Source organism: Cupressus sempervirens, chromosome 5 (genome assembly GCF_028749045.1).
Source record: "Cupressus sempervirens isolate cs-2001-9-10 chromosome 5, ASM2874904v1, whole genome shotgun sequence".
NCBI lineage: Eukaryota > Viridiplantae > Streptophyta > Pinopsida > Cupressales > Cupressaceae > Cupressus > Cupressus sempervirens.
In genome coordinates, this window is record NC_143122.1 from 515,809,593 (window position 1) to 515,836,117 (window position 26,525).

Sequence of the window (26,525 nt, forward strand, 5' to 3'; positions counted from 1 at the left end):
AGCTTAGGTTAATATCATATAAGTCACATGGAAGTATAAACATAGACAAAGTTTACCTCCAGTCCTGCATAAACAGCAACAAACAAAGCATATCCTGCTGGGCCATAACCTGATCCAAAAAGAATGAATTAGGTTAATATAATTCTCAATTCACCAAATCAAGAACAAAAACTGTAGATGAATCGGGTCAGAAAATGAGGCATTAAAGAGCTTTCTTTTTTATTTTAAAAATATTAATGGAAGTATCTCATGGAGGAATATTTGGTAATTATACATAAGAAATAGAGGAGAACTACATGAGGTGATTCTCATATTTTTCTTACCACAAAGACGGGAAAAATAGATAATCTTCTTACAAATAATATGACTAATCCTATCAATAATAGTACCAGTCATAATCGTCTACTTCTGCTTAACACTGGCTTAAGACTTGGAGATAAACATCCAGCATCCAAACACTTACATAAGATCTTTTAACAAATGATGATAACAATAACAAATTTTGGTAGTACTCCAGTTGTTACTAGCTTTATTCATAAACAACTAATTCAGCATCATATAAATTATTACTTTTATTTTTCTGTTAAAAGGCTTTGCAGCTTTCTTTGCTCATAAGCCTTAATGCGGGACATTCTATCCTGCCTTCCTCTGGCTAGGGAACCAAGGTCTGAGGGGAATTCTTTCCAGGTTCATGGTCTAAAAAATTCAAAGAATGATAATGTATTGGGTACAAGATTGAATTAAAAAATCAAGTACTATGAGTCCAACAGTGAAAAATTATACCAAATATATCTACGTTTGCAAATTAACAGAACCTAAGCAAAAGCATAATGCATATAAAATTTATTTAGGCATTCTAAAACCTCCAATTTTCTGATAATACTGAACATTGATAACCCTAGTGAAAGCTTTTTGTAAATGTACTCTCAAAAAACAGCTTCATTGAATGTCTTTAAATGGGGTTGATTAATGATCCATAAAAGTTTGGAAAATTTCACCAAAATAATCCCCAACATAAGGATTTCAAATTATCAACTCAGCAAAACACTTACCAAACTGAAATTTTGCTTTAATTTTCTCTACAATGTAATGTCCCCAATTTAGCGGGTTCCTGGAACCAGATTTGGTCGGTTCATCATCACAACCCTCGTGAGCTGACAGTGAATTTTGAGGGTCTCTGAGGTAGGCCTGCTATTTATAGCAAATCTAATTTTGGGCAATTGCTATTTTTGGCAGGGCAGTGGTGGCTCAGTTGGTCGTCATCTGCAGTTGATTGTGCATGCTGCATACTATTCTTTGAGTTCATATTTTATTGAGTTATTAATGAGGCTTTCATTATTATAAGGCACTTTATATTATCTCAAAAATTATAAAATGGAAGTGTGAAAATGAAGCCTCTTAAGTGATAAGTGTAGGGAAGAAGCTGATTTGCATAATTGTGATTATAAATATGACTCCAATTGTGGGGATTGATCGTGCAATGAATGTTTATTGCTTTGATAATTGCTGAGGCTTTTGAAGACTGAATTATTTCTCCATTCCATTGCTCAGGTATAGTGGAATTGGAATTTGAGTTCTGAGAATTGTTTTTGGTGACATCTTTACTGTATTTCCAGTGACTGGGAAGGCAAATTGAAGTGGAGAATTTGGAGATTGAAGTGTCTGATTTAGAGTGCCATTCATATCTCTTGTTGGTGTGAATTTCTCTGTGATTTAATGTTTGTTTAATCTGCTTTCAAACGCCTAAAATCTCCGCTGTTAGGCATCACTCTTCCTGCAAAAAAACTGGTGCATATTTACAAAAATGTAAATGCAAATACTTCCTACAAATTGGCATAGCTTTTCCAAGGGTTTCAGGGAGGCATTTGAATCCAAATCGCCCTGGCTGTTTGATGCCTGGATTGGATGAATATCCTTGCAAACTTGAACGCCATTATTGGCATGGGTTTCTACTGCTGAGGGTACCTGTATAGGTCGGATGTGTGAACCAACACCACTGGCTGGGCATTGAGCATTAGGCTGCAATTGGGACTCAGGAAAAATGGTGTTTAGCCTGATATGATTTCGACTGCACAAACAAGCATCAGGTTCTATCAATATTTAATTGTAATTTTTCCTTACTCTTGAAAGCATGAGTTTAGTAATTTAATTAATTTGCAAGTACTTCAAAATTTCAGAAGTAGGTCTGGAATGTCATTTGTTTATTTCAAAATTTTCATTTCATATCAGTATTTCATTTCAAATTCATATTCCAAAAAAACACAAAAAAGGTGAAAAAGAACAAATATCCGCAGAAAAAAAATTCATCTCTCAGCATTGACAGTTGGAGCCAGCTTGGGCTGTTTACATGCAAATTCAGTACAGTGGGAACAACAAGCAATTTGCATTTAAACAGTAGCAACAAGACTTGAAAACAGAGGTACAACTATAGAAGCCTGTAAATGGGGAAAACATCTCCAGAAAAGTCTGTAAGAACTCCTCATCCCACTAATTTCAAGCAAAGATGCATAGATATGGATATGGATATGGATATGGCTACAATTACTGGTATGGTTTCAGATATGGATATGGTAATTTTTTAACACCCGAAATATGGATATGATTGGATACAACATCCATAAAAAACAAATACACACATTTAACACAATTTCTAAATTATTATAGAACATTTTCATTACTTTAAAACCAATATAGTTATATAATTGCTAAATACATAATTATAAGCTGATTTAAATATTAAAACATAGTTGAAAATATCGGCAATATATCACCAATCGTGCGGTATATCGCCAAAAACTTTAGCCCCCGATTAAATAGTGCAACTAATCACTTTCAAGAATATGAAAAAAATGCAGTGATATAAACATTAAGACATTGCCATTAACCACAAGTTTTGCAGGTAAAATTTGGTCTATCATGTCAATGAAAAAAAATTAAAAATTTGTTTAAGTCAACAAACAATTTTTAATAGCTGGCTGTTGCGTTTTTCAAAGTTATTTGTTCTGAGGGTCGGGGTTTTGAGAAAAAGCAAGGAATCATTCTAAGATTTGTCTCTCTGAGAGCTAGCAGTTTATTCAATAGTGTCATTGCTCTCAGAATCTAAGAGTTTAGTCACGCGCCCAGCTCACGTTTCCTTCACAGGCCAAGGCATTTGCCATAGTGCATGAGGCATTTATCGGATTTTTATGGATGGTTTAGACGTTAGTATTATGATTTTTTTTCTATGCAATATTACAATATATTATAAACTTATTAAGTCCAAATATTTATGACTTTAAAAGTATTATTAAGTTCAAATATTTATGAATTTATATTAAGATTTATCGTAAATTAATTTATTTGTTCTGTATATAAATTTATACATATTTGAACATATTAATAAACTTATATATTTTGTGACCATAATAAATTAATCATAGGATAATACAGTATTAATCAGTTTATACATCATAAATTTATTTTTATTGGTTTATAAATTTTTTGAATATAGATTAATATTGTATGTGTGGTTTTAAGAAATTATATATTTTCAAATGTTCAATAAAAGTGCCAGTTTATTGCTGAAATGTTTTGCCCAGATTTTGTAGGTTCCAAGATTTCTAAAAAAATTAGGTCCGTTGAGATATTGTAGAAACTGAGTTTTTCAACTATGGTTTAAAATATTCAAAAAAATGGTAGAGTTAATTTGGAAGATAACCCAAAAATATGGGTAGATGAAATAGGAAAATATTTCATTTATCTTCCTCATTTTGTAATATCCCTTTCCGGATATTTTACTAAAAACCTTTGATACGAACTTGCAAATTTAAAACCGAAAAGAAAACCAACATCTGATATAAATTCCAAAACTTTAATCAATTTGTAATCAGCAGATTTGCATACAAGAAAACTCAAGAAAGTTTGTTTATTTCCTCCAATATTCAGAAATACATAAATAAACCAGTAATTAATCACCAATAGTTGCCAAATAACATTACTGTATTATACAACAGCAATACAATAACACGCAACAATCCAGCAAATCAAATCTTACAAACAAAAATAACAGTCAAATTGGCAATGTAGATAAACCCTGTAAGAAGGCTAGGTTTGTGTCCAACCTTCAAATGCTTCTTCAAGGGTTTGCGTCCTCGAAGAAATAACCAGCAACTGTTTCCAGCTCCCAAATTAATATTTGTTTTAAATGTTATAATCTTCATATATCTCCTCTCTCATGTGGAGCTTGTTGTACCTTTATCACTTTTCCCAATGTAATGCATGCTCATTCAAGCAATGTGGAATAAAGCACCTTTTTGTCCTTTAGTCACTTAAGTGAACATAGTACCTTTTTAAATAAAGTGACAAGTTAAATGAACTTTAATAGTCACTTAGTCAGTAAACCATATAGTCATCAGACATTAAAATAACTGACCAAATGAACTCTGATAAGCATGTGCAATAGCTCATTGGAAAGCTCACAGCGAAACGCTTCCAACTCAGCACTAAGGTACCAAAAATACTGAGCTCTGATTACTTACTAAAAATAGTAAGCATCTGGACAACCTGCCAAAACTGCTCTGATGGATCTGGAAATAGAAATGTCTACGCCAAAACTTGAACTGAACCCTGAAAAGAACCTTCTCGCCCCCGAAACCTAGGCAAAGTGAGCCGGCAACACTAAATTATAATGTCCCAGAAAAAGGGGACATTACAAAGCCTCCCTTCTCAAAGATTGCTTGCCCTCAAGCAATCTGCTCATACCTGCAGAAATCAAATACTAGGATCCCATACTCGCATCAAGAATGAGGTTCTACTCCTCAGTAGATGTCCCCCGACATGCATCTTCCCAAACTCAGAATGGTGAAATAGTACAATAGGAATCAATGTGCCAAATAACTGAATGCCAGGATCCCAAGTGAGGACTCGTGCGCTGTCTGAGATACCACTGACCAATTCCTGTAATATCTGTACCACTGTATCACTTTACCACTCCTGTAATATCTATTCCAATGTCAATGATAGCTCCGGCCAATCCAACTCCACCACCATATCACTCTAGTGAAAAAGGAGTAATCCTAATCTCTAGAACTCTAATATGTCAGAAAGTTGAAACACACATATCACAATCATGTGACTGTGTAGCAACATAGCATAATCTACCAGATGTAAGATACTAATAACACCTGGATTCCCGACTACCCAAGCAAAATGATCTTGGGTAAATGAAAGAGTGGTTGGTGAATCACCAGCATCATGAGTGCTAACACTGCCTTCAATACCCTGTTGAATAAAAAATGTAGACACCTCATATGGAACGTAGGGTAATGTGTGATCTCTCCACTCACCTGCAAATAACTCGTTGACCCTGGAAGGCCAAATAGAATCAGTGAATATATTACCAACATACATAGGCAAATCACTGATAGTAGAAATATACCAACAAGAAAAATCACCAATCAACAAGTAGGTCGTGGCCATCTCGTAAGGGCTAGGTGATAAATCTCTGGGTAAGCTGAAAAATTCCTAAGCGCATACGAAGGATAAATCTGAACTTCCTACCCCACCATAAGTACTCTCGCTTATATCTAAGTCTTCGTAAGAGAATGGTTCACCATTAATTGACATCTTTAAATTATCCTCACTTGTTGTATCACTAACCATGTGCTCATGTGGAGATGTACAGTTGCTGTCATAAAAATCAGAATTTTCAAACTCATCAACTTGTTGATCCATAGAATTTTTCTCACCATAAAAGGTCTCAAACGGGGAACACGTGATTAAATCACATTGTTTGCCTTCACATCTACCCACTTTATGAATTCCTTCAATGATTTCTGTGATTTCTTATGCCCTTGAACCCCGGTTAACTTCTTCATAAGTGGCTGCCCCATGTGTTTGATTTTCAACTTTGTAGATGGAAAAATGTGTTAAGCTCAATTGAAAGCATAGCTCATCTACCTCACTCTCCTTGTCTCTTCCAAATTTTATTGCTAGATCTCTGTCCATTAATAGCTGCAAGTACTCATATTTTATCATTTTCAACGTTTCAAAGATAGTATGTAAAAGAGGGCTTGTGACACCACATACATTCCCATGCCTCTCTTCTTTCACAATCTTTTGTATGAGATCCTTAATCAAATTGGAAGAATCATCTATCCTTGTCAACACTTGGACAATCTCATTGACTAAAAGCATATCCAATAAGTCAAGGAGTGATAATGGTTTTTGACCATCTCCTTCAAACACAAGTGGGTTGTTCTCTATAGAATTTTCGAATTTTTCATCACCTAGGGGAACAACATTTTCAGATATGTTCTCCAACTCAATGCATGCTATATCATCTATCCTGCCAACATTGCGGTCCATTTGCTCCTCCTCAAAACTTGACATAATTTTCAGCCTAGTATCACCATAAAATTTATCCAAGTTAATTTTCATTTCACCAAATAGGATGTTGGTATTTTTCATGTCTAAACAAGATGGGGAGTTCCCAACGTTGGCGGGTGGGTCGACTCTTCTATCTAGGCCATCAACATGCTCATCAGAAGGACTAGTGTAAGCAACTCCATAAGATATTTTTGTCTCCCCATAACCTATTAGTATACTTGTGTCATTATTAATGCTACCATCCATTTGATTGATATCAGCCCTATGCAAATTTTTGTAACTGTCCTTTGCAAGGAGATCTCAAGCCAATGCATGGTGTTTGTTTCTCATCATATCCATCTTGTTTTGCAGCTCTAGCTGAAAGTCCACATAATTAATGAAAGGAAATTCTTTTTGAAGCTTTGACAGAAATTTGTTATAATCATCGTACAGTCTCCTTACTTCGGTCCTAATATCGAGTTGGAAATCTCGTCCCACTTCTTCTATCATGTAGCTTGTCAAGTATCTAAAATGGACCCAATCCTGTTTCATATGTTCTACTTGTAGGCTTACTTTTGCAAACTACACCTTGAAGCTAGAAACAAACTTTTAGAATGTTATATTACCACTCTACTAATTCTGACCATGCAGTTCTGATTTTAAACTGGGGTATTTCGTCAAACAATTAACATACAATCTCTAATACCACTATATATGTTCCTGTATTCTGAAAATCTGCAACTGTTAGAAAGGAAGTTGTGTCTTCTAGTATATCAGTCTGGTTTTATTGGTAAGCTTAGGAAGCTCCACATCAAATCGATCTCGCTGTTCTAATATTATTGTTCTCAAACTTTGGTGTTCAATAATATCTATTATAACACATATATTCCCCGAGTTTGTTATTCATAACGACAGTGAAATGACTAATTTTTCTTGCATAGCAATGCCAGAGACCCCTTTTTTCTATAGGAGGATATGAACCATCTATTCATTCCTTTCAAAACAAAAGGCAATAGAAAGGACTTGCTCAGCAAAAAAGATCATATCAAATTGGTGGAGAAGAGAGAAAAAGGGCTTCTTTCAAGGTCTTCATTCTCGTAAATTCCTCTTCTCAGATCATAGAACAAAAAACGTTGATCAGCAGTAACACACAAAACTCCTTGAGCCAAGGGTTGGAGGACAGCAAGTATAAAACCTCCCTTTAATTCATCTTCATTAGAACTAATAATTGCATCTGAAGACTTCTGCTCATGTAGGCATATGGCACCTACAGAAAACCATATGCAAATAATGCCACGTTCCCCAATAGCAAGAAAGTTCACTGGATATACTTCACTATTCTTTTCCTTTTTACGTGATAATTGCTCTCAGCTCAGGCCAGACACCAACTTCAATACACTTGGAATTATACACACGATTTCTAATGGTTCATATGTTAGTAAGTTGTGAAAGCCTGTTCTCCAATTCCACTTCTATTTCAGTTGGTCCCTCCCATGTTTCAGTAGTTCTCTCTATATTTTCTTCTAGTTGTTTCACCTTGACTTGCACTTGCTCAATTTTCTCACATAAACTTAACAAATTTTCAACAAATCCTTCTAGCTCCAGCTGAATTTCTTTTTGAAATATCAACCTAAGCAGAACCTGCTAGCTTATGGTGTAGAAGTGTCGCCTTTCTCACAAGCTCTACCTAAGCTACCTCTTCTAACTCTATCTCTTGCCACTGTCATAAACTCTCTGAATGGTTTGATTTAACTATTTGCTAATACTACAATAATTTCATCAAATAGTTAGACATAACCATAACATGTAAATATCTTTACCAGTTATTCAATTTAATATTCAAGAAGTTGTTAGCCGATTGGATGGTTTCAGCAGTATTTTGTATTCTGTAGCCGACGGACCGGTGGTGTTTCTGTATTCTGTAGCCAACGGTCCGGTGGTGTTTCTGTATTCTGTAACCGACAGTCCGGCGGTGTTTCTGTATTCTGTAGCCGACGGTCTGGCGGTGTTTTTGGCTGACGGTCCGGCAGTGTTTCTATATTCTGTAGCCGACGGTCCGGCAGTGTCTCTGTATTCTGTAGCCGACGGTCCGGCGATGTTTCGGTATTCTGTAGCCGACGGTCCGGCGGTAAATAGTTTGTAACGAATAGAATAATTGTGGCCGACGGACTCTTTCGGGAAGGTTCGGCAGTAGTATTTATATCCCGTCTGGGATTATTGTAAAGCATCATTCATCTACGATTGCGAATATAATTCTGCTATTTTGTTCCATTGTCTGTATGCGTTCATTTTCTTTACCTCTACGGTAAACATTTGGCGTCGTTGCCTTATGAATCTGGAAGGTGGGAGGAATGAAGATTAATGCCAAATCAGCTTAACAAGGATTGGAATAAGGCGAAGGGAAAAGATGGAATCCGTATTGCACAAGAGAATCTAATTCTGGCACAGCAAGCCGAACGCCAACAGAGATTCCAGAAGATTGCCGACGGAAACCGAAGTGCGGAGGAATTACTGGAGGAGACTCGGCAGCGAGTGGAATAGGTGTAAGAAGCACGGGAGGAGTTCTTGACTTTGTGTTCGCCGAGGGAAGAAAATTCAGACGGAAGAGCATCAACTCGCACGGCTCGCAGTGCCGACAGAGCACGAGCGTGGAGTGACCTCTTCGTCCAGGATAAACTTCCGCGGGAACAATTTCGAAGGATCCTTCGTCTTCACCAAGGTTCGCAACTGTCGACACCTCCAGTGTGGGAGTGCAGACTGCCGGTGTGGGAGTGCAAACCTCCGGTGTGGGAGACCAGTCCGCCGGTGTGGGAGTACAGACTGTCGGTGTGGGAGTTCAGACTGCCGGTGTAGGAGTGCCAACCGCCGGTGTGGGAGTGCCGACCAGTGTAGGAGTGCAGACCTCCAGAGTTATGGCGGGACCCAAAGAAAAGCTGCCGAAATTTGAAGGCGATGGTACAACCGACCCCCTTCGACATTGTAAGACATATGAGACGATCTGGCGGGCAAATGGAATCACAGATACCGACGAATGGGTCAGGCAATTTCTGGCAACACTACGAGGTGTCGCGATTGATTGGTTTTCGGATATGGATCCGCAGAAGCTGGATACATGGGATAACATTAAAAAGGAGTTCTTGGCGGAATTTAAACTCTTGCGGGATGATAATGAAATTGTAGCAAAAATTTTCAATACCAAGCAAGGGAAGCACGAAACTGTCCGTGTCTACGCCAGGAGATTGAAAGACTTAATAAACAAAATGAAAAGCAAGCCAGCGGACGGATTGCAGAAAAGATGGTTTGTGGACGGCCTACGCTCGAAGTTGCGGAGGAAAATGAAAATTGTCCCACCGTCATCATATGTGGATGCGTATAACAGAGCACTGGACCTTGAAAGTGAACAGAAGACAAAGAAGAAGAAAATTAGCTCCTCTGATTCTGATGACGACAAGCCTGCCGGAGATGATAGTAGCGACGACGAAGGTAGTAGCAAAAAGGTTCGTGCCTTACAGAAGGATATGGTTCGAATGATGAAGGAGTTTAAAAACATGCAGAAGGAGCCAAAAGGTAGTGAACTGTGGTGCACGGAATGTAAGACCGACGGTCATACTAAGGGATCGTGTCCGAAGAACCAATTCTGTGACATCTGTCAGATCATGGGCCATTCGACAAAGGACTGTCCCTTTAACATGAAGACTAGAGGATCTCCGCAGGTGTTTCTCACACAGGAGGCTTCCCCGTCGGGTAGTAGCGGAAACACAAATACTGCCGGTGCTACATCCGGAGGATACAGGAATAATAACTGAGGGCAAAATAATAACAATAATAACAATAATAATGGGAGCCGAAGTCAAACTCAGTATGATGCAAACGGACGGCCGAGCGTGTAAATTGTGGGGTCATTTTGCGCGGGATTGTACAGTGGCAAACACACCGAAATTATTATGCAGATGGTGCAGAGCTGGCGATCACAAAGATTCCAAGTGTCCAAAGGCTGGAGTAAACTTGATCACTATTGGCACGGATGTAGAGGAGGTTCTGGCAATTACACGGAGGCAAGTGGAGGAAAAGAGAAAAGTGGGGGAAGCGCAGGCGGACATTGCAAAGGCATCGTCGGCAGGGACATCTCAGTTGAAGGACATCACCGGCACCTTGGCAAAGACCTTCGCAAAACAAAACATTGTACGGCAAATCTTACAAACGGAGATATCGGTAAAGATAAGTGACCTCCTTCTCACAATGCCCCAATTACAGACGGCCATTTTGAATCATACACCATTTTCGAAAGCACCGGAGGACACAGGAAGGAATAGTAGGGAAGTGATGACAACAGACCCAATGCTGCTGGCACTCACCTCCGGACGACATCCGGCGGTCGTCGAGATGGGGATTTTGGGAAATGTTTTGACAGAGACAATTGTGGACGGAGGGTCCGGCGTGAATGTCTTATCGGACGATACTTGGAAGAAGTTGGGAAAGCCGAAGCTGTGGCCACCTGCATTTCAGTTGCTCACGGCAGACCAACATGGAATCAAACCGTTGGGAATTCTGAAAGTGCAATCGGTAACAATTGGTACGCAACCATTTTTATTGGATTTTGTGGTCATTCCATTAAAAAGAAAAGGCTATGATGCTATTCTGGGACGAGATTGGTTGGTGCAAGCAAAAGTAAAACATGATTGGAAACACAATACCCTATCAATGGAGCGCGGAGGCAAAAGATTCATAATTGACCTGCACACGCAAATGGTTGACGAGGAGCCAACATTGTCAGATTCTAACAGTGAAGGCGAGAGTGATGATGAAGGAAAGAGGAGAATGGAACCGGATGAAAAAGGAGTATTGAGACTTGACGGAGGATCGAATGACGATGACCTGGACTCGGTGAATGGCCTTTACCACTGGCAGATAGAAGACTACGAACTCTTTCCGAGTTGTAATATGCTAAGGGTCGACGAAGATGAGAAAAAGGAGGAAAAGGAATGTCCAGAGGAATGCAGGGAAGTGGAAGAAGGAAAAGCTGCCATGGCTGAAGCTGAGGGGAAGAACATACAGTCTGAACACAGAAAAACGAAAAATCCCACTGTCCGGTACATGGTGAATGGACCGCGCGGAAAGAAAAGGTTACACCGCAGCATAAAATTAGTGGAAGGGCACCGACAGCAAGGAAATAATCCAGTTGCGCGACGATCGCAGGCACAGTGGGCAACGGGGGTGGCACAAAACAAACGTAAGGCGTACGACGGTCAGAATGAAATCAAAGTGGAAAAGTTTAAGGGCAGATGGGTTGGACCATATCAGATTCGGAAGGTCGGCGACAATGGAGCGATCAAATTATCAACTTTGGACGGGCAGACGATACCTCCGGCAGTCAACAGATCCAAATTCAAAATATATGGTGCCAGGAAGACTCCGTCGCTGTCACAGGATGGCCAGCTGACTCCGTCATCGTTGCAGAATGGCGACGCCTGGAGGCAAAATGGAGGTACCTCTGTTATTTGATTTCTTTTGGAAAAAAAAAAAAAACCGACTGGAAGTCCTGCAGGCCCCGCGGACAGGAAGGCCCACGGACTGAAAGTCCCGCGGATAGGAAGGCCCGCGGACTAAAAGTCCCCCGGGCAACTGCCTATCCGCGAGCACTTAAAGTCCCGCGGGTCCGCAGGCAAGAGACCCCCGCGGAGTGTAAAGCCCCACAGCATATTTACTCCGGCAGAGAAAGGAGGAAGACTGACAGCATAAGTTCCTCCGGCAAAAAAAAAAAAGAGAGCCCCCGCGGGCATTATATTTTATAAAATCCTTGCCATTAACCGCCAGTGAAAGAATAGTCCGCGGGTAAGGAAACAAAGCCCGCAAGTAGGAGAAGAATGGGCCGCGGGGAGGAGAACATAGACTGCAAGAAAGGAAAGAAAGGCCGCGGGGAGGACAGGAAGGCCGTGGGTGACGACAGGAAGGTCGCGGGTGAGGATAGAAAGGCCGTGGAGCATGGTTCGAAATGCGAATGATGCGGTTGCAAGAATTCAAATACCAGAAAAAGGAGGGACAATCACACACAGCTGTTGGCAAGTATTGGTTTAATTGGCAGCACTGTTGATTAAGATTTCTCTTCTCCTCTTCCGCGGGCTAAGATTTTTTTATAACGGACGGAGGAAACAAAATAAGAAGAAATAAGTCATTGTTGCATGGAGTCAGCAAGGAAGCGAAAGCCGTGGAAGAGTCAATTGGCGGCAAATATGGAGAAGAATTTATGTGTGCAGAGGGATTTGTGGTGGATTGTAGAGGAAGCAGTAAATTAAAAGAAAAATTTAAAAAAAAAAAAAAACGACAACAGAATCAAGTTGTTCAGAATGAGTGACAGATGATGCCAAAGGGAAGGGGACGCATCCGTGGTTGCCAGAAAGAGTGCAGAATCGGCAGAAAATGACAAAAATGGTGTGATCCGTGCATTTCTGTGTGGGTTGCGAAGTGTTAATTTGGTCTTGGCAGCGAGGGCCGCTGCCCCTCGACCCCGCCCTGTACTGCGACAGGTAGCGCACCCGGGGCGCTGCCCCTCGACCCCGCCGGGGGCGTGGCCCCCTGGACCCCCAGTCGTGGCGGATATCAGTCGTGGGAATCTGACTAGTTGAGAAGAGTTGAAGTTGTTGCAGGCATGGACTTTCTGTGTACCAGAGGCAGTGAGAGCAGGTGTTGGCTGTGAGGCTGTCTTGGTGGATGCGTAGAGAGCTCGGGAGGAGCTGATCATCCAGTTGGAGGCAGTGCAATGACACTTGGCTCAGGGTACCGAGGAATTGAAAACAGAGAAAGCAGCACAGGTGGCTATCAAGGTCAGCTTGAGGAGACAATGTTGTGTTAGCAGAGGCTATAGGCACGGGACGAAGGTGACAGTAATGTGTCGGAAGCAGATTTCTCTTGTTGTAGTCACTCTGTAAATGTATTATTTGTTAATTTGTCTCAGATATTGTCAGTCGTCAGGAGACGACTTTTCTTTTTGGGGGGATGGTGTTAGCCGACTGGATGGTTTCGGCGGTATTTTGTATTCTGTAGCCGACAAACCGGTGGTGTTTTTGTATTCTGTAGCCAACGGTCCAGTGGTGTTTCTGTATTCTGTAACCGACAGTCCGGCGGTGTTTCTGTATTCTGTAGCCGACGGTCCGGCGATGTTTCTGTATTCTGTAGCCGACGGTCCGGCGGTGTTTCTGTATTCTGTAGCCAACGGTCCGGCGGTGTTTCTGACCAACGATCCGGCGGTGTTTCTATATTTTGTAGCCCACGATCCAGCGGTGTCTCTGTATTCTGTAGCCGACGGTCTGGCGATGTTTCGGTATTCTGTAGCCGACGATCCGGCGGTAAATAGTTTGTAACGGATAGAATAATTGTGGCCACCGGACTCCTTCGAGAAGGTTCGGCAGTAGTATTTATATCCCGTCTGGGATCATTGTAAAGCATCATTCATCTACGATTGCGAATATAATTCTGCTATTCTGTTCCATTGTCTGTATGCGTTCATTTTCTTTACCTATACGGTAAACAGAAGTTTACTGCCAAGAAATCATAAACCCATGAATGTATATACTAGCAATCGGCGACAGATGTAGCTCCTCCAAGTTGACCTGTGTAACATCTCACTAGGCAATGCTGATCATAACCACGCCGAATGTCTTCCAGTTCTCTTTGTAAATGCCTCAATATCTGGTATAACCAAACCACATTTACACTAGCAATTCCTTTCACATGTCCGATTCTTTGACTATAGATATATATATATATATATATATATATATATGTGTGTGTGTGTAAATAATCTGGAGTGATTTTAATGGCAGGTTCTGAGATTTTTTTTAATTTTGTTTCCCCACTAAGTAATTTTATCGAACAATTGGCTGAGCGTTCACCATGACACCAAATACTGAATAACCCAATAGTTCTACTAGTGGAAAATACTGTCTTGGAAGATATTCCGGATGGTGAGCAGATTCCCTATACGATTGGCCAAACCCACCTCTTTGCACAATGCCCATTCCCGATTTTTATGAGCAGTCCCGACTAGAGATACCTGCGAGTAGCAGTGGCTCTGGCCACACCCGCGTGTGGACATTATTTTTTCTGTTAGCTTAGACTGGGTTGCTACGGATGAAAGGGTCGAACTTCCAATCACGTCTTCACACACCAAACACCGCGGTTGCTCCCGAAAAACTCTCTCTTCTAATTTGGCGGACTACAGAAAACCTAGGACCCATGACGTAGTTCCTTCTGAGACTTCCAACGAGAATGAAGGCCAACGTGCGTTGAAGTTACCAGGAGGTCATCTGCTGTCTAAATGAGACTTAGGCACCATATAACAACATTATCACCTCTGTGGTGTTCTCTTGCACTAATGTGAAAACATATACCAATTCCTGTATGCAAAGCCTCTGCGATTTAATGCAAATACTATTTACCATACTGGTAAAGTAAATGAACGCATACAAACAATGAACACGAATAGCAGAATTATATTCGCAATAGTAGATTATTGATGATTTACAATGATCCCAAACGGGCTATAAATACTACCGCCGAACCTTCCCGAAGAAGTCCGTCGGCCACGATTATTCTATCCGCTACAAATTATTTACTGCCGGACCGTCGGCTACAGAATACCGAAACACCACCGGACCGTCGGCTACAGAATACAAAACACCGCCGGACCGTCGACTACAGAATACAAAAACACCGCCGGACCGTCAGCTACAGAATACAGAAACACCGCCGAACTGTCCGCTACAGAATACAGAACACCGCCGGACCGTCGGCTACAAAATACAGAAACACCGTCGGACCGTCGGCTACAAAATACAGAAACACCGTCGGACCGTCGGCTACAGAATACCGAAACACCCCGGACCGTCGGCTACAGAATACCGAAACACCGCCGGACCGTCAGCTACAGAATACAAAACACCGCCGGACCGTCAGCTACAGAATACAGAAACACCGCCGGAACCATCCAATCGGCTAACAAATACCCTTTGCGAAAATACCTCTAAGATTGAAAGCAAATACCTCTACAAAATACTTCTGCGATTGTTAGATAGTTCAATGTGGTTTACCTCCAGACATTTAGGTTCATAAAGACCCTTCCTATTTGCCAATTTTCCTGCCCAATGCTCTTCAATATTTGAATGAAGGAAGATGGGGTAACGTCCAACTCCTTCAATTTTTTCCAGACTTGAGGGGTTTCGTCCTCACAGTCTTAGACCAGTCACATCAAAGCAACCAAAACTTGGAACTCTTTCTTTTTATAAATTCTCGTGTTGCATGATTCCACGGGATGGCAGGATTCTTGGCTCTGATACCACTATAATATCCCTTTCCGGATATTTTACTAAAAACCCTTGATACAAACTTGCAGATTTAAAACCGAAAAGAAAACCAACATTTGATACAAATTCCAAAACTTTAATCAATTTGTAATCAGCAGATGTGCATACAAAAAAACTCAAGAAAGTTTGTTTATTTCCTCCAATATTCAGAAATACATAAATAAACCAGTAATTAATCACCAGTGGTTGCCAAATAACCTTACTATATTATACAACAGCAATACAATAACACACAACAATCCAGCAAATCCAATCTTACAAACAGAAATAACAGTCAGATTGGTAATGTAGATAAAACCTATAAGAAGGCTAGGTTTGCGTCCAACTTTCAAATGCTTCTTCAAGGGTTTGTGTCCTCGAAGAAATAACCAGCAACTGTTTCCAGCTCCCAAATTAATATTTCTTTTAAATATTATAATCTTCATATATCTCCTATCTCATGTGGAGCTTGTTGTACCTTTATCACTTTTCCCAATGTGATGCATGCTCATTCAAGCAATGTGGGATAAAGCACCTTTTTGTCCTTTAGTCACTTAAGTGAACATAGTACCTTTTTAAATAAAGTGACAAGTTAAATGAACTTTAATAGTCACTTACTCAGTAAACCATATAGTCATCAAGCATTAAAATAACTGACCAGATGAACTCTAATAAGCATGTGCAATAGCTCGTTAAAAAGCTCTCGACGAGACACTTCCAACCCAGCACTGAGGTACCGAAAATTCTGACCTCTAATTACTTACTAAAAGTAGTAAGCATCTAGACAACTTGCCAAAACTACTCTGATGGGTCTAGAACTGGAAATGTCTAGGCAAAAACACGAACTGAACCCCGAAAAGAACCTTCTCGCCCCCGAAACCTAGGCGAAGTGAGCCGGCAACATTGAATTATAATGTCCCAAAAAAAGGGGATATTACACATTTGATAAAGGTTTTTGTTTATACCAACTAAAAAAAGTTGCATGATTGACGATTGTTTTAAATTAAGGAAGATTTCTGTCAAAATTTTAAAAAATCAAATCACATTGTCTTTGGTACCATAGTTCAAAATATATTGTTATCAGCGACTTGTCATGAAGGAGGAAAAAAAAGGGCAAAATATCAAGAACTTAAAAAATTGTTTGAATTTAATTGGAAAGGCATTTTTTTGCAAAATTCAATGAGGAAATGCATCTAATGAGCAAACAAAATAAACAAACTGATTCTAGATAAATTTAAATGCAAAAAGGGTACAAACTGGTATCCTCGTGTGGAATGTTGATGGTTGGTATCTGTAGCCTGATAGTCTAAACTCTAGAGCAAACTAAAAATAGAAAATTGCCTTTGTAAAACTATAACTAAATAGAACATCAAAATAGTCTATATTGTCCTCTTCCCTTTCCCAATCTAATAAAAACTACCAGAGGGGGAGAAGATCTAGTCCTAGAAGACCATTGTAGTTGTGACCCCTCAATCTGTAGAACTGGTTGTGACTCGACCTCCATCCTACATGTAGATGATGTTAACACTAGAAATGACTTCTCCTCATAATCCTCAACCTGCTCATCCTTCTGAATGTCATCCAATCCCACAGTGAATCCACCCTCCATAGCTTGCCTCTCCATATTGTATATCTCATCCTTTATAACTAACGGAGGCCACTCCTATGATGTCCTATTACATTAAGGATCTATGTTATCCAAATCAAGTGCACCAACTAGTATTTCCTCTGCCTTTCTTACATGCAACTGAAGGTTATTTTACACAATGAAATGATCATTGAGGTGTTTGTGTGCTACATTTAGGTGTTTTTGTGCTTACATGTTCCTCTTCTTTGTGTGGATGGCCTCAAACAAAAAGGTGTTAACATTTGAAATTTTCAAGAAAATATGAAATTTTTCAGAAGACTATGAAAGATTTACAAAAATTGCTAAAAAATGGTGTCAAATCTTGTTCATTATGCTCTAAAACAATTTAGAGTACATCATAAATGCTATCATAGAATTTCTCTAAATTTAGATGCAACAAAGACAAGACAATGATTTATTTTTTAAAGGTGCAAACCTACTTGTGAGTCTGATTTTGCTTCTAAAACTTCTTCAAATCCCCAAAACAATTCTCTAAATCGCAGCAAATCATCTTTCTTTTCCTTGGAAACTTAAATTTCTCCCCAAAACAGCAGTTGGCAACTCTAAAAATATAAAATGAAGTTCATTTGGGGTGGGAGTCAATATTAGCAGACAACAGTCGATAACTAAACAACTTGTCATTTTATCGAACATAAGTTGTAATTTCATCTGCGATAAGTTCACAACTTATAGGCGATAAAGTTGTGTATTTTATTGTAGAGCTCAATTATCGTGATAAAGCATTTAATAGTCAACATATTCTACGAAGTTTAATCTATATTTATTACAACCAAAAAATTAAGGATTTTTTGGCACATGTGGGTAGGGAATCTAAGTGTATCCATGTCATATTATATTTGTATGCAGCATGGACATCAAGATGCGCATGCCCAAGGAGGGGAAGAGGAGTTTCTGGCTACTCTGATTTCAAATCAATGACAAGTATGTATCTTGCCTCTACGATGAATTGTAACTCATATATCAAGCACAACAAGCTCCTACACCTGTATGTGGTTGCAACTCCATGGAAAACCTGTGTTCTTCACCTGCAACTGTTAAAAATGAACATATAGAAGTATAGAATGACAGATGGGATTCCACGCTTACACTAGACAAACCTTGTTCTGTTATGGTCCTTTAGAGTCCGCCTTGGACTGCAAAAGCCATTTCAAATGCTCAGAACTGAAAGAGACTGCAAAAACTCTTCAATTTCTGCACAGAGCAAAACAACCACTTCACCGTGATTGATGGTTATGAATTCACCTGGTCAATCATGAATACCTTTTAGCATACTACCTGGTGAAAACCAGCACTTTGGTCCACACAAAAAACTGTTCCATTTCTGCACATGTTTCTCTGGCCACTGACTTCTCTAGTGGGATGTTTTGGAACATAACAAATTTGGCTTCTATACGTAGGACAAGCTTGTTAACTTCAAAACCATTGTGTCATGTTTTACAAGCTATATGGAGTCCTTAAATCCCAAAATCTTGGGGACCTACCATGTGAAGAAATTTCCTTCCCAAATATGCTTTTGGATACCATTTTTATTTCCTTTGTGCCTGCTCATTCAATCCAATCAACCAGAATTCTCGCAGTCCTCTCTTCATCCTTCTTTCTTTCCTTCCAGGCACCATAGCAGCCCCCAACTCCTCTTCATTGGTTGAACTAAAATCATCAATCAGAAACAAGTCTTCCTTTTCATTGACCATTGAACGCTCAAACAAATAGAAACTATTGACAGTGATCATTGGGTACACACTTTCATATGTGGTGATAAATCCAAATTAAAAATAGTTTTGCACATTTGTTCCACTGTTTGAAAATAACCATGTCTTGTGGACTTGCACTTCCCAGCTCGCTAAGAAGTTGCGTTAATGTCATTGTAGTTATGGTCGAATTTCTTTAGGCCAACATAGATCATAAAGGTTGTGATAATGAAATTATTGTGACAATATACTTATTGTGATATATATTTATTAATAATATAGTATTATATTGATTATATAATTATTATATTATTATTGAGATAATATAATTATATTATAATATTATTGTGATATAATTATTATAATATAATAATATAATTATTATTAATAGGGTCACTTGGAAGAGTGGCGTCCCTTGGTGAAGGGGCACCACAAAAGGTATAAAGGAAGATTAATCATCCTCTCTTGCAAATTATATATATATATCACACACAATCTGCTTTATTGACAACAAGTTGTGCTCGGGGGAGACAATAATGGATTGTATATGGCTGGAAGGCTAATCAGTGCCCCTGGTTAAACAAAAATTTAAACAACAGAGGATGATTCTACCCCTCCACGGCAAGAAAAACCAACTCCAATTCAACTGTGTTAGCTGAGAAAGTACAAAATCAAAAATTGAAATAATTTGATATCACCGTGTACCTGATGAAAAATCTACAGGCCTGATGAAAAATCTGCAGAGAACCTAAGATCAATAGAGGACGCTGAGAGCTTTCTAATGATGTGCAGAAGTCACAAGAGTTCGTTTGCTCAAGTTATTGCTTTGGAAGCACAAAACAAAAGCCTGACTTTAATGGCCTGGTATGAAAAATTGGTGTAGAATCTAAAAACATTGGAATGCCAAAAAGAACAAAGACAAAATCAGCTTTCCAATGATATCTCATTCATTCTATTTCAATATAATATGCTCAAGTTATGAGGAAAAAAACAACTACTATTTTTTATGGCTCAAAGGGTTCAACCTAGGCAACAGTTGATCACAAAATTAAATTTGAAGATCGTTTAACCATCACAGAATATTCTAAGAAAATTCCCTGCCACCAGAAAAATGCATCTAGTTGGAACAAATTAATCACCTGAATATTCTCTCAACCGTCAGACTCTTCCTCAATCTTTGCAAAACTGGAGGAGCTTGCTAAAATTAATGGCTCCTAAAAAGTGGGAGCTCTCTATTTCAGGGGTGTTGACACCACAATATACAGTTCCTGCATGCGCATGTGGGAGACGTAGTCAACAAGGACTATTGACAACATACCTTTAGACGCCTCCCCTGAAAAAATGCAAATCCTTTTTGCTGAATTTTTTTATAAAGTTTTGAAGAAAACTTTATAACCCTAATTTCAAAAATTTTGCCTACAAATTTTATTTTGTTGTCTGCATTGTTCATTTGTCATGCGCTAACTGGGCACTTACATTAGCAGATTAATGTTGTACAAACTACAATGGACTCAATTTTGTGCTCCCAAAAAAATTGCCTGACTTTCACTGTGGTGGATTTTGATGATTTTATTATCGAATTTATAGCTTTTTAGGTCTTCTAAGTGCGACGAAGAACTCTATTTTGCGCTGAAGTGCCCAAGTTTATCAACTAACCTTGGACTTTCGCCTCGATTTTTGTGCCTTCAGCCAAACTGACCCGATTTCAACTGCTCGAATTTTGATGTAACAATAATCAATCTCAGGGTTTTCTGATGCTGCAGACACAGTGGCAACTTGTTTGACCCCTAAATGGACAAAAGTTTTACCCTAGGTTGGATCCCTCAAGCAAGCGGACAGGAACTTGTTAAACTTGGCACTTTGATACTTCGATACCATGTAGGAGTTGATGAATCAACCTTAGGAGCCAAGGATCATCTACAAGCAAAACACTTGTTCTACAAGAGAGATCAAACAAAGATAAGATGAACAACCCTAGAATTGATGAATTAGGATTGGGATACCATTACAATTAATGAATGACTTGGTTAATAAAAAGCAAGAGTAATTAAAATATCCTAAAGCTAACTCAAGCAGAAAATAGTAAACTAAACGCTAGATACGAAAACTAGAAGTGCATGATATGCAAACTAGAGCCCATCTAGACTAAACTAAGGCTCAACTAAGTGAGCTTAAGCTAAAGCATTAATGTACAAACATGTACTCAACTATGCATAAAAATGTGTATGCAAAAATTATTAAGCATGGCACAATTAATTAATGCAATATATGCAAATGTACCCATTGCAACTAATATGCATGCTCTAACACTTCTATCCATCAAAACTAGCCATGGTAGAAATGAGGAGATCACAAAAGGGAGAATGGTGTTTCTAAGCACAACACCCCATGTTATGTGACTAAGGGTGACTAAGGAGTCACATGGGGCCAAAGGGGATCAAAGTGGATTGCTTTTAGGCTTAGGAAGGATAGACTTTTGGGGTATCCTGCTGTGAATGCTCCTCACAAACCCTCATGGTAAATGGGTGTTCAACCATTAGAAGACAGTTAGGAGTGGTGAGATGGAGGAGAGACGTGATAGGACCCCACACTAAGTACGCCAGCTCATACGTATGGTATGAGCCACATAAGACCAAGCAGGATGATAAATCCTCTCTCAAGCCTAGGGTAGGTTTCTAGGGCACCACATCAACTCACTTTACCTTATCACCTCTATGGTTGGGTCACCCTAAAGTTGATCCTACCAATGTATCAATTTGACCTACATCCCTCATGTATGCTATTTCTAATTAAAGAAATCTAACTATGACATTATGATCATAAGTGAACCTGTGTTGCAGGGTTTCAAGATACAGATCACATAAATTGAAGAAACCATATATATGGTAAACTCTAATGCTAATCTTGGGCAATTGTGATTTTATGGTGAAATAGGAGGGGGCATTAGACAAACACAATGATTCAATGTTCAAAATAGGGATAAAATAGATGGTGTCATTGGAAAATACTTATTTGCCAATGGCATTCCATTCCATGTGGCTTGCACTCCTTATTCAAGGAGGCTGTGGCAGAGGCTAATAAGAAGACCCTCATATGTGCCACCTAAGGAGACAAAATTGATGACAATAATTTTGGATAACAATTCCAAGATTAATAATCTAACGGATAAAATGAAAGCTAACAAGTCTACTAGTGAATGCAACATAATTATGGATGAGTAAATTAACATTAAAATTTGTCCACTACCACTATCATAGTCACAAGCACAAAAGCCCCTTATTTCCTTAAATCTATTGATTGTTTAAGGCCCCACAAGGATTATGGATTTGAATTCCAAATCCTTTGAGATGCTATTGAGGAAGTTGGGCTAGAGGATGTGGTGCAACAATGGCAACTGGGGCACGCATGCGAATCCGTGAGGAAATTGATTGAGGAATCCCACATGCACATTTTGTGGGCTCCCTATTGTGTGCATGTCACCCAATGGCATAGAAAACCCAAATGAATCATAGAGGTTGTTAATGGATATTAGAGATGTGCAAATGTTTATTTTGCAACCACCATAGTTCACATGCACTCTTTAGTCTTTAGGACCTTCTTTGGGTTCTTAAAACTTGTAGAGACAAATCACAAGATGTATTTATACTTCATTCTCTTGGAGAGGATGCTTGAGTTACAAGAGGCATTGCAACAAATGGTCACAATAGAATAGTTGAATCAATGGCTTGATTCTAAGTCAATGCAAGGTTGAAGGGTTCAGGGGGTTGTGAATGGTGACAGTCTTTGGGCTGCTACAATATAAGTTATTATCCTTATTACTAAATACCTCAAATTACAATTTGATTATAACTCTTATCATTTTTTTTCAGTTGTAGAAGCTCAAAACTCCCTTGCATATGACTGTTGATGTGTTGAACCCAAAGTGAAATGTGCACAGGCTTGGCATAGTTACCCTAAACAAGATGCTAAAGTGAAAATAAGGTTTATGAAGGCCATGTTGAAAATTTACAATTCTAAAATAAAACATCATTTATATTGAGTGGAGAAAATTTGCTGACATAGGACGATCAACTTCTACAGTAGTCTATGCATAGCCCTAATTCTTTGACAACCACACTAACCATTTGTGTGTTGTCCTAAAATTCTTATTTTTTTGTTGCCAACAGGAACTAGTCTATTTACAGTCTCATCCACTCTACTAAGAGGCCCTCTAAGAGGGTAGAGAAGCTTGTTAGCACAACTTGTGTTTCATTTACCACAACACACTTACAAACAAAGAGTGTCTGGCAGCTCTATGAAATGTAAAGCCAACGAGCCAACATAGGCTGATGATGATGTGGCAAAAAGAATGTTTAGATGTTATTGGTTTGGAGTAGCCTGACCTTACGAAGTCCAACAATTCAAAAGTTAGGCCCTTGGCCCCCTCATCTCCAATAATGTTACAAGATTCAAGAAGAGTTGGCAGATTAACGGATTTCCGAATGATTAATTGATTAACAGAGGAACAAATGTGTTCCTTATAAAAAATTACAAGGACGTTGTTTCTAAAAGAAACAACGTAGACTGGAGACGAAATTAGAAACAAAACTAGAGACAGGATAGGAAACATTCCTATCTAGACTAAAGACAAAAGAGACGGGATAGGAAACATTCCTATCTAGACTGAAAGACAAACTACAGACAAGTAGTTGACTATTATAGAAAGTATAAGATATTATCTTAATACCCTCCCTTAATGGTCAACGTACGGATGTTGGAACATTCTGTGATAACTGAGACCCTCCCTGGATCTACAAAATGCTGAAACCAAGAAGCTTTGCCAGAAGAGTGCTATGACTCAAAATAAGTTGCAATTACAAAACTTCGTTTTTGTGGAAAAAACGGTAAAACCCAGAACCTCACGCAACCTTGCATATTACAGACAACTTGAAATGATTTTTGAGGAGAAAATCAACAAACCCATAAAAAAACAGAAACATATTCAGAAGGCGAAAAATGCAGCTTCGCCTTGATCAAGAAGCTCGACAACTTGTGCTGTTGGCTGGGAAGCATTTTGCCTTTCTTGGGCAGCCAAACATTTCCGACACTCGAATTTCATATGGCCGAACTTGTGACAGTAATTACACTGTACATTTTGCTTCGTAGAGCCATCCAAGGATTGAGCAGAAGGTTGATGCTGGGAAGGCTGAGAAGACTGATGGTTGCCAATGTTCTGTTGAAAGGATTTTGCAGCAAAGGCTTGCTTAGTGGAGGTGGAACTGGAGCTGCTACCAAATTGTTGTTTCCACCGATCTTGCTGAAGCAGCAGGGTGCAGAGATCAGTGAACTTTAGATCAACACCAATAGATGTGAGGTTGAGAGTCTCAATAAAATGCTCATAGGATTTTGGTAAACTCCGAAGAGACCACAATATCCTCTTCCTCCATCTTGCGACCGATGGCAAGTAACTGATCACGGATTTCCTGAATCTGATTCAGGTGTGCCTGGAGCGAGGTGCGCTCATCCATGACAATAGAAAACAGAGTGTTTTTTAGAAAGAAGGCTCTGCTCTTGTCAGAAGTCTCATGAAGACCTTTTAGATGTGTCCAGATTTCGGCAGCTATCTTGCCGGATGGAATCTGAGAAAGTTGGTCATCAGCTACGGATACTTTGAGAAGCATTACTGCCTCTCAATTGTTCAGATCCCATGTATCTTGATCAGGACCCGGAGAAGTCGGACGCTGCGTAACACCCAGAACAAGTTGATCAATGTTTCGATATTCGAAGATTGCAATGATGCGCTACTTCCAGGTTCCATAATTACGACCATTGAATTTGGAATTATGTTCGAGCAGAATATTTGTCAGAGATGCCATGGCACGTTTTCCAATAAAAAATTGTGAAAATTTGTGAAGGCACGTTCTTCGAAGCAAAAATACGAAAGACCCAGAAGAATCAGAGAATGACCCAGAAAAGAGCTTGAAAAACCCAAAAGGAATCTGCTATCGTTTTCTGGATCCGCTGGCTCGAAAATCGAGGCACAAAAATCGAGGCACCCAGAAAAAACGAACGACAACCCAGTTGAGCTCTCGAAAAATCCACCAAGCAATTGAAAACAAAAAAAAAATTCTGAGGTCAAAAAACTAGGGTTTTGAGCAAAATAACAGTTGGTGGCTAGGGAGGTCGAATAAGCACAGAAAATGGCAATTTCTTGGAAATAAATGGTCGTTTTTGTTACAAAGTTCTATTAGAGGCAGAGGTCGCATTGAAGATTGGAGTTTTAACTCCACAAATGGTCGAGATTGCAAGTTGTTGGTCGTAAAAAAAAAACATTTGCACAAAAAACACCAAAAATGACCTCCAAAAATCGCGAGTTTACAGATGGATATGGCACGATTTGCAGATGCAAGCAAACACAAAAGGAAATACGCAACTTCCCGCCTTGATTTGTAGAGAAAAAAGAATATCAAGCGCGGGCGGAAATACCAATCACGAGCTGAAAACCAGACGCGAGCGGAAATGAAGACCAGGCGCAAGCACGAACAAAATGCTAGGTGTGGGCAGGAATGAAGACAAGTTACGATAATAATAGGATCGTGATTAGAATCCTAGACACAAGCATGAGCAGATAAAAACAACTTTCGTTTTGCATGGACGTGATTCACAGATTCATAAACCCTAGCTGAAACTCAGATGTGCACAGATAAATTTCTCAAAGAAGAAGAAATCCTGGACGGGCTATAGAGAAATCCTTAGAAATAATTTCAAAAAATTTAGCAGTTAATTTCGAAAGAAATTATAAATTTTTCGAAAAATTCCTTATCATGGCTCTGATACCATGTTACAAGATTCAAGAAGAGTTGGCAGATTAACAGATTTCCGGATGATTAATTGATTAACAGAGGAACAAATGTGTTCCTTATAAAGAATTAAAGACGGAATTAGAAACAAAACTAGAGATGGGATAGGAAACATTCCTATCTGGACTGAAGACAGAAGAGACAGGATAGGAAACATTCCTATCTAGACTGAAAGACAGACTACAGACAAGTAGTTGACTATTATAGAAAGTATAAGATATTATCTTAATAGTATCCACCCATCCCGAGCCCATGGAACGTAGGAAAATTGCATACTACACATTTTTTTCTTTGTTTCTGACTTGCTTTGATCTGGTTATTTCTTATTCATTGATAGGTATCTCCTTTTGCGTTCGCCCGTGAAAGCTGGCCTTGATTCTGAAATTCATTTGTTTCTTACCTTAAGTAAGATTGGCAAGAATGTCCTAGCTAACATGTGCAATTGCAGAAATAACCCTTAAACTTTTAAAATCCAAACTCAGATAGGGCGGACCTTACCCTTCCCATTTATTTGTTGTGTGCGAACCTGATGCATGAAACCTTCCACTTATGACCCTTGCAATTGCACTTAAATGGGCAACCCTGGTTTATTTGATCATCCAACAAGAGCATCCAAGATACATTCATTGGCATAGTCAGAGCATTCGTTGCCGCATTGCCTACTTGC

The 26,525-nt window shown here is 39.2% G+C and overlaps 1 protein-coding gene across 2 annotated transcripts in view; it reads right to left on the reverse strand.

The window, feature by feature from the left end:
- LOC149556971 (SNARE associated Golgi protein family) overlaps positions 1-26,525 on the reverse strand; it is a 142,987-nt gene that overhangs the window by 115,183 nt on the left and 1,279 nt on the right. For both annotated transcript variants that reach the window (XM_089831615.1, XM_089831616.1), the window contains exon 2: positions 57-109. In XM_089831615.1, the coding sequence (XP_089687741.1) occupies positions 57-109 (53 nt within the window). The remainder of the gene's footprint in view (positions 1-56; positions 110-26,525) is intronic.